The sequence below is a fragment of the Convolutriloba macropyga genome, unplaced genomic scaffold (genome assembly GCF_964194025.1).
Source record: "Convolutriloba macropyga unplaced genomic scaffold, txConMacr16.3 SCAFFOLD_1352, whole genome shotgun sequence".
NCBI classification, from domain to species: domain Eukaryota; kingdom Metazoa; phylum Xenacoelomorpha; order Acoela; family Convolutidae; genus Convolutriloba; species Convolutriloba macropyga.
Genome location: NW_027453433.1, coordinates 11,027 through 19,620, shown reverse-complemented (window position 1 = coordinate 19,620; position 8,594 = coordinate 11,027). Strand labels below are relative to the sequence as shown.

Below are 8,594 nucleotides of genomic sequence, written 5' to 3'. Positions count from 1 at the left end.
TTAATTATAAAATTTAAGAGATATTTTAAAAATTTATTGTTGAAACACACTTAAAGTAATGACCATTTCCAAAGAAGACCATTTCTTGCTCCTTTTTTTCTTGCTCTTTTTAGGCCATTCAAAAGCTTTGAAATTCACGTTGTTTTATTGTCAAAATGGCCAACCAAGAGAACCTTACTACAGGAAACATTTCCGAATAGAAACAAATTATTGAAAAACTTACCAATACTGTAACAAAGCAAAACCAAGTCATACAAAATCAAACTTAATTAATTGCTGGTAAGATTGCGTTGGTTAGAGTTGTAATAGCTAGCAAAATTCAGTCGAAGACATTTGGAATCCATCTTTCTTGTGACACCTGCCTTTTCTGGAAACTATTATCTCATTATAATAAAGGGTCAAAACATGAGAGCAAAAAATGAAAACTTATTAAGTTAGATAAAAATCCGGTCTTCGCGGCAGGTTTTTGTGATGTTCTAGGAGCTCTATTGATTTGGACTTATGTACTTCAAAGCTGCCCTCAAATAAGTTAATCTTTATTATTTTTCGTAAGTCGAGTTCTAAACCTGGAATTTGATCCTACTCACCTAAACATCTTCTTCAAATTTTTCTCTTTGCCTGATTCTTTCTCATTTCGGCGACGTACAGAACCATCGACCACTTCTTCAAGCTTTTCAACGCCCTGTACGATTGTTTTTTCAATGTTTTTCCACACAGTTTGTGTCTTGTTTGTCCTTTCGAAATTCGTCCACACAAAATCGAAGTGGATTTTATCTTCGGCTGATTTAAACTCTTTCTTTATCTTGACCAATTCCTTGTACGTTTTCGGTTGAATTGGAAAAGAGTTTTCATTTCTGTAACAAGCAACTAAGAGATAACACATTGACTGCTCTATTTGTTTGTTTTTTTGATTTTTCGAAAAAAAAATAGTTCCATACTGGCATCCCCAAAAAGACAAAATTTTTAAGAAGGCCATGTTCACAATATCTGTATTGCGACACAGAATTTTCTGTAAACTATTTTGTTACCTTTGAGTAGAGACTGCTTTTTGAGGGCGCCTCCAACCGTACTCTTTTGTGATATTTGCAAGGGTGCTTATGAGATCTGCAACGCCGAAAAAATCTGTTTTCTCTGATAAGATTTTTATCAAACATAAGATTTATTCGGTCATTAGATATTATGAGGATCACTCCAGTGTAACTGGTTTTACAAGACAACGTACGTTATCTTATAAGATTTTTTAAACTACAATAAAGTTTCTGATTTTATTTAGGGTTCCAGCATTAATTATAAAATTTAAGAGATATTTTAAAAATTTATTGTTGAAACACACTTAAAGTAATGACCATTTCCAAAGAAGACCATTTCTTGCTCCTTTTTTTCTTGCTCTTTTTAGGCCATTCAAAAGCTTTGAAATTCACGTTGCTTTATTGTCAAAATGGCCAACCAAGAGAACCTTACTACAGGAAACATTTCCGAATAGAAACAAATTATTGAAAAACTTACCAATACTGTAACAAAGCAAAACCAAGTCATACAAAATCTTACAGAACGTCTCGAAAACTTAGGAACAACCATATTATTACAGAAAATAACATCTATCAGTTAGAAAAAGGATTAACAGCAGTAGAAAGGTATCAAAACAGACCAATTTCTTTTTTTACTGACATCGACATCCCAACTGATGGTAATGTACTTGCACCAATTATACAGAGAGTACACAACAACTTACAGGTTAGTTTGAAATCCGACGAAATCTCGATTGCCCACCCACTAAAAAATGGAAACATTGCAAAACATGGCAAAAAAGGATGTTATCATTGAAAAAAAGCTCGAGAACTGGACATTCACTATAAAAGTAAGAAACCACACCTATGAGCTTTTGATGGTGAAAGATATCAACAAGTTGATGACATCAGCGAGCTCTCGGATTATCAAAGGAGACAACAAAAGAGTTTGCAAACTATACAAAATAGTGGTACTCCATTCTTGAACAACAAAAGAACCTATGCTTTTTCGCCTGATATGGAGGCAACAAGCAATGGAAATGATATACCTATGAATCAAAAAACGAAAAAATGTAAGGTGTTTCATTTCAGCAAAATAAAACGTAGGCATCAAAAAACTAACATTCACAATCTTGCTTGTTAATTTCCGGTCTCTAAACTAACACCTTGAGGAACTTCAAGTTTTTTTGCAACTGTTCCCTACCAACTGTGATTTGTCTGGTTGAAACTTGGATACAGGAGGGTTCTCATGAAGAATACTTCAATATATCAGGTTATCAGAAAATGATTGCTAAAAACAGGGTGGGAATTGGTGGTGGAGTAGCCATGTTTTGCAGGCAGGATATTCTTCTCTTAGAAAGCTTTGCAACGAACTATGATGAGAGCCTAGGTATAAAAATTAAGAAAAATATGGAAAACAATGCTTTGATTACATGCTATGTTCCTCAGGGTTCAATAAAAGTCAGTTCTTGACTGAATTTGACACATATCTTGAGACTATGGTGGGTGCGAACCAAAATCTTATCAAATGTGGAGACTTCAATATAGATCAACTATCTCTGACTCCTATGAAAAAACGATTTGAAGATTTTATCTCTACTATAAACCTAATGGATTCGGGTATAACTATAGAAACGTCAACAACAAAATCATCCCTCGATTTGTTTTTGACAAAAATCAACAAAAATCAATGCATAGTAATTTCTATCAGTTACGACATTACCGATCATTATCCCGAATTTTTTTGTCTGAGAAAATATGATAAAAACCAAGATAAAAGCATTTAAACGTCGTAGTATGTCTGTTTTCAACAACAAAATACTGTTTGAAAAATACAAAAGAGAACTGGAAAATAACCTAAACATATTTCAGAACAACAATACGCATGAACTATCAACGCATTTTGTAATTGTTTACATTTTGTAGTCGACAAATACTAATCTTTGGTTGAAATCACAAAGATATCTTCAACTCAAAAGCAAGAGCATTCAAATCATGAACGACCCAGAAAGAAATTTCATACAAAACAAAACTCACAATTGTGGTAGGTACTCAAGGAAAATGTACAAAATCATAAACAAATTGATAGGCAGGAACAGCAGAAGTGATGTGAGTTTTAACCTTGTTTTCGATAATATTGGAACTGATGAACCAAGTACCATAGCTGACTATTTCAATGAACATTTTGTAACTGTTGCAGATGAAAAAGTTAACAAACTACCACAAAAAAGCATTCCATCATCTAATTATCCTGAAGAACAATCTACTATGCTACATGAAACAAATGTGGTAGAAGTGCTTTCACAAATAGAAAGCTTTAAAATTCTTTTGTGCATGGTGTGGATCTGACCACTAACACCTTTATTAAGATACTTGATAGAACTTTAGCCCCATTTTTACATAATTATATCAACGAATCTATTTTGAGCGGAGTTTTCCCAAATAGTCTAAAACGAGCAACCATCCAACCGCATTTCAAAACTGGATCAAAAACTGATGTCAATAACTATCGACCAATTTCGATTTTGCCGTCTTTTGGAAAAATAATTGAAAGAAATTATGAAAAACAAAATTCTTGACTACATAGAAAAATTCAAATCTCCAAAATGTGAAATCAGTTTGGTTTCCGCAATCGGAGATCAACAAAAAAAAAAGAAAACTTTGGGTTTAGGGGTCAGGTATTCAGCTGGTTTTCTTCATATCTCAAATCAAGAACACAGTGTTTTATATGGAAAAACAGAATATCGAAAGAAATGATAGTAACAATGGAGTTCCTCAAGGTGCTGTTCTGGGTCCTGTTTTGTTTATACTGTACTTTAATGACTTTGTGTTCGCTTGTAATTTATCCACTCCGTATTTTGTTGCCAATGACACCAGTCTCCTCTTCAAAATAAAACTAACTTCTGAAAAGTTATAAACGGGAATTCATTCAGTTTCACATTGGCTTCATAAAAAAATGGATTGAAACGAGTAATGAAACGAGTCTTTTGTAATGATTTTTTTTGAAACTAAGGCAAACACAAACATTCAAAATTGCGCGGTTCAGAAGTGCAATACCTACAAATATCTAGGAATAATTCTAAACGCGAATTTAACCTTCGAAACGCATATGGAATCCATATGTTTAAAATTAAAGAAGTGGATCCGAATAATTGCAAGGCTAATGAAAACTTTTTGATGTTCTATAAAGATACCGTGGTACCAATTTTTGAGTATGGGCTTCTTATTTATGGTGGAACAACGCTAAATAAGCTTCAAAAAATAGTTGTACTTCTTAGTTCTACTTCTTAGGACTGTTGCTAAACACAAAATAAAGTACGCGTAGATTGAGCGAAAACAAAATTTACTTATACTTCTCATATCTGATTTTTGCTTCTCAATTTTTAAACAACAAAATTCAAATATTTGTTTTGTTTTTTTATAATTGTTTTTTCCTGTTTTGAATAGTTATTTCATGTTTCCGTTTTTCTCTTAGCTCGCTTTTATCTGTTTGATATTTTCCAATATCTTTTTAACGGAATTCCAAATTTATCAAAAAAAAATAACGAACATAAGGCTTGATGTGTAGATAACAAAAAATGGTTTCAGAAAAACACGAACGGGTTCATGTAAAACCAAACGAACTTATGATAAAACTTACTTATCGTAGCACAGCTGCTTTGCTTCAAAAAAATGCTCCTTCTTTTCTCCCGTCATCCAGAAACACTTCTTTGGGCTGATGCTTCCAATGGCTTTAAAATCACCCTCACAACCTGAAATTTCACAATTTATAAATTCCGCTTATCATCTGACCCAGGTGCGCTCGAAATTGATTATGCACTCGAGTGTTCTCGAGTCCGCATATGATCAGACTCAAATATCCCTCGAAATTGCCCTGTAATTCTATTCCAGCGCAAATTGCTCATGCGTGCGCTCGAAATAGATTAGGACGTTTTCGAGCGCAAATCTCAGAATGGTTTATAATGAATATATTACCCCACGGTGGTTATCGCCACCGAGAGGTTATCAAGCTCCGAGGTGAAGCCGAGGTGTTATGATAACTTCCAGGGCGATAACAACCGTGTGGTATTTTTTTTATCGAGCCCTGTTGTGATCATTTCACAATTGAAAACAGTGAAAAAGAGTGACTTTTTTTGAGTGAAAATCCCCTGCGTAATTTTTGATGGGTATGTAATTTCTGCAATAAATGGCTCGAAACTGCAACTGATGAAACACTTTTGAAAATATCTTTGGATAGCATTTTTGATATCCTGCCAGGAGCCACAACTAACTATTTGAAAATACTCATTAGTGAAGTCAAAACCAACAATGGTGAAGAGTTTTCACCACGAAATTTATACCACATTGCAGCAACAATTGAAATGTATTTGATGGACTAATCAAAAGGACAAAGTTCCGATTGCTTTCTAATTTGTGTTAAATTTTTGATAAACTCATGGTTGTTTTTAAGGGGGGATAAGTGGGTGAGGAAGAATGAGAGTGGAGTAAAGGGGGAGAAAAAGTTTGTGAAATCTCAATTTATGACTGATGCACACACAATGAACTTCAGGGGCTGTAATTCTTGCTCTGAAAAACATTGAATAATTTGGAATTTTTTCTAAAAGTTGATATTCTTCATGACGCAAATTACAGCGATATTCAAATCGCACCTGTCCAGCGGATGAAAAATTTATCAGCTAGGGGTTTTCATGAGCCCCCGCGACAAACTGCTATTGCGATATTGTTTTTCTGGCAATATAATACAATAAACTAGTTTTTTATCTGTAATTGAGCTCGGTAAGAAAGTGCTTTTTCAGAAGCTGATATGAATTGAACAAATTAAACACAAACAACTGTTGACCTTTAACAAGAATTTGCCTGAGGGTTTTACAGGGCAAAGAAACGTATAGGTGCTACATTAGCGGGACTGAGCGCTTCTAATTTTAATGGTTTCCAAAGCGATGGTTCCATGGAGCTTCAAACGTCCCAACTACCAATTGACTACTTTGATTTGGACTCCACTTTGGAGTATGAAATTACCCAGATCCGCGGTATTTGCGCAATTTTTCCGTCAAAAGCTTCGAAACAAATTAATGTCTTCAAAAACTGTACTGTTCATATAATTAACCAATAACCAAAAGCTTGATTGTACTCTTGATAGTTTTTTTAAGAACTACAAGTTTATCAAACTGTTTCCATCGTTAGACTACAAGTTTATCACACCTCTAATATCGCCAACGTTTACTTAGTAACAGTTGCGATAAAATAGTGTGATAAAGTCGTAGTCTAATGCTGAAGAAGTTTTTTTCCAGTGTCGATCGGCATTAAAATTTATTACACTGGCAGTTTATTTAACTGCTATTATCGCAACAGGTGTTGATTAAAGAAAGTTGAGAAAGATATGGAGTTTTCTTACGCGAAAAAAAAATTTAGGGAAGATATTGGAAAAGGTAGAGCAAAAATTTTTTTTCTCGCCGTTACTTCGATAAATTTTTAATGCGGGTAAAATGATAGAATGGAGAAAACCATTTAACGGGAGTTGAAAAAGAACTTTAAAAATGTAAAAATTTCCCTTTATTACTATAATATTTTGCTTCCTCTACTAACTGCTAGATTTTCACTGTTGGTTTTCCGATGAAATATTCTTCATCTCTTGGTGACAAATTTTTCGCCGTTGTTACACTATTTCCACCCTTACAAATTGGGGATTCAGTGGTGGGGGAAAAGGGTTTTATTCCATCTTTTCCATTTTCATCGCCATTTGTTAATGATGGAGATCTCGACCCCGGCATCTTTTCCCATTACAAACTGTACACTTTAAAACGTTTCTATGAAGTCATTTTTACGTGTTTCTATACTTCTTTACCTTTAGTACTTTTTTCTGGGTCTCCACTGTTCCCCGTCTCTGTGTCATCTCCAGGTTCATCTTCATCATAATCGTAGTCATAGTCGTAAGTATCATTACTTAGATAGTCGTAATCATCCTCGTTTTCACTATAATCATAATCATCAGATTCGTCATAATCTTCATCTTCATCTTCGCCCTCGTCGTAATCTTCGTCATAATCTTCACTCTCATAATAGTAATCCTCCTCATCATTATCATCTCTCTCAACCGGTTGCTCTTGTTCAGCTTTGCTGTTTTCGGCCAACATTTCTGACCATTGGTTTAAGTCTGTAAAAACTATGAGACATCAAAACACTCTAACAGCAATGTATATAATATTGACTTGTGCCACTGAAATCCTAGAATTTGCCGTACAGAATCCCTAGTGCCTGTCCGGGTTTTGATTCAGAGAATCTCCAGAGGAACCCAAGACCTGGGGTTTTCTGGACAGAGCTGAACCCAAGTCTTCGGTTTCTCTGCGCAGAGCTAAGCGTGATATCATGAAGATAGGGTGTTTTTTGAAAAGCTCAACTCTTCAGCTATTTTTGCACTGGTTAGCAAATTTTTTGTCGAAAAAAATTTCTGCCGTGACACTTGGAGTTGATTTGCAAGATTGGGACCTCTCTGGGCAGAAAAATTTCAGTCCGAAGTTTCTCTGCCAACTCATAGAATTGGCCTATCCTCTTAAACATTACTGATTTATCATAATTTCTCGTTGAAAAAAGTCAAAACTGAGCATTTTAGCACTAAATATTTTTTCCAATTGTGAGTACTGAATTTGTAGTTATTAGGGCTGTAAGGCCTTGAAAGGGTGACCATACCTTACCAAAAGCCAGGAATTTAGTTACAATAGCATTCACATTCTTAATTGATGCCATTGGTACTTTATTTCTACAATAAAGTGTTAAAATTAAAGTACTGAAGTACAGAGTAAGTGAACCAAGACTTGAAAATTCTCTGAACAAGGTTTCTCAGGACATCGGATTTCTCTCGGCAGAGACCCCAAAGCAGCCCTGTTCTGTAAGCAGCCCTGTAATTGACTTGATCGGACTGAAAATCAATCAAAGTTGATTGTCTCTGTGGACATGCTATTGGTTACCCTGGTACCGATAGTATTAAAAATCTGGCAAGATGTTTAAAACCCTTGCCAAACGCACCCATTATTTTCTCCGCAAAACAAAATTGAGTTGCAGAAGGTAATTAAGATAATTCTCAGCATCAGCCGAAATTTTGGCTAAATAGTTGAGACGGTAACTTGATCTCGTTTTCTTGATAATGAACTCTTTATTTTTCATTTTAGTATTACTAAATTCGAAAAAAAAAAGTTTTCCAAAAAGAAATCCCATAAGACGTTGAAATCTGCTATCTCTAGGGTAGCCCTGTTGAGGTTCCAGACAATAGCAAGTATGTCCAAACCTTTCGAGATTTAAAAAATATTATCTCCAGGCAGTCCCAGACGGGAAAATTTGATTTCCAGTGTGTTTTATGAGTTCACGTTTATACCTACGTGAGTTCACCAGAATCATGTTTTCATGATTTCTTTCATGTATCACGCAGACTTTTATGCACTCAAGGTTATAATTTTATATGTTTGTCAGAGTCTAGTTCGTTAAACATATTTCCGAGAATTTATCATATTTTCGTGCTTTAAAATCCAGACTATTTCAGCTGCTTGAGTCCGGACGTTTATGCGTTCACAGAATTGCGATTCAAGGATTCAG

General features: G+C 34.7%; 1 protein-coding gene across 1 annotated transcript; it reads right to left on the bottom strand.

Moving 5' to 3' along the window:
* Window positions 1-583: 583 nt before the first annotated feature.
* On the bottom strand, window positions 584-7,141 carry LOC142358285 (uncharacterized). Its single transcript, XM_075409715.1, has 3 exons — window positions 6,853-7,141; window positions 4,648-4,759; window positions 584-854 (listed from the first exon to the last, which is right to left on the bottom strand). Exons 1-3 carry the CDS (start codon window positions 7,139-7,141, stop codon window positions 584-586), a joined length of 672 nt encoding a protein of 223 aa, XP_075265830.1.
* Window positions 7,142-8,594: the final 1,453 nt, after the last annotated feature.

Bases quoted from the DNA above. Each gene is read 5' to 3' on its own strand.
- LOC142358285 (XM_075409715.1), bottom strand. From the start codon at position 7,141: ATGTTGGCCGAAAACAGCAAAGCTGAACAAGAGCAACCGGTTGAGAGA. The intron at 4,760-6,852 runs GTAAAGAAGTAT...GTGAAATTTCAG, and splicing joins CCCAGAAAAAAGTACTAAAG to GTTGTGAGGGTGATTTTAAA. The intron at 855-4,647 runs GTAAGTTTTATC...TGCTTGTTACAG, and splicing joins AAGCAGCTGTGCTACGATAA to AAATGAAAACTCTTTTCCAA.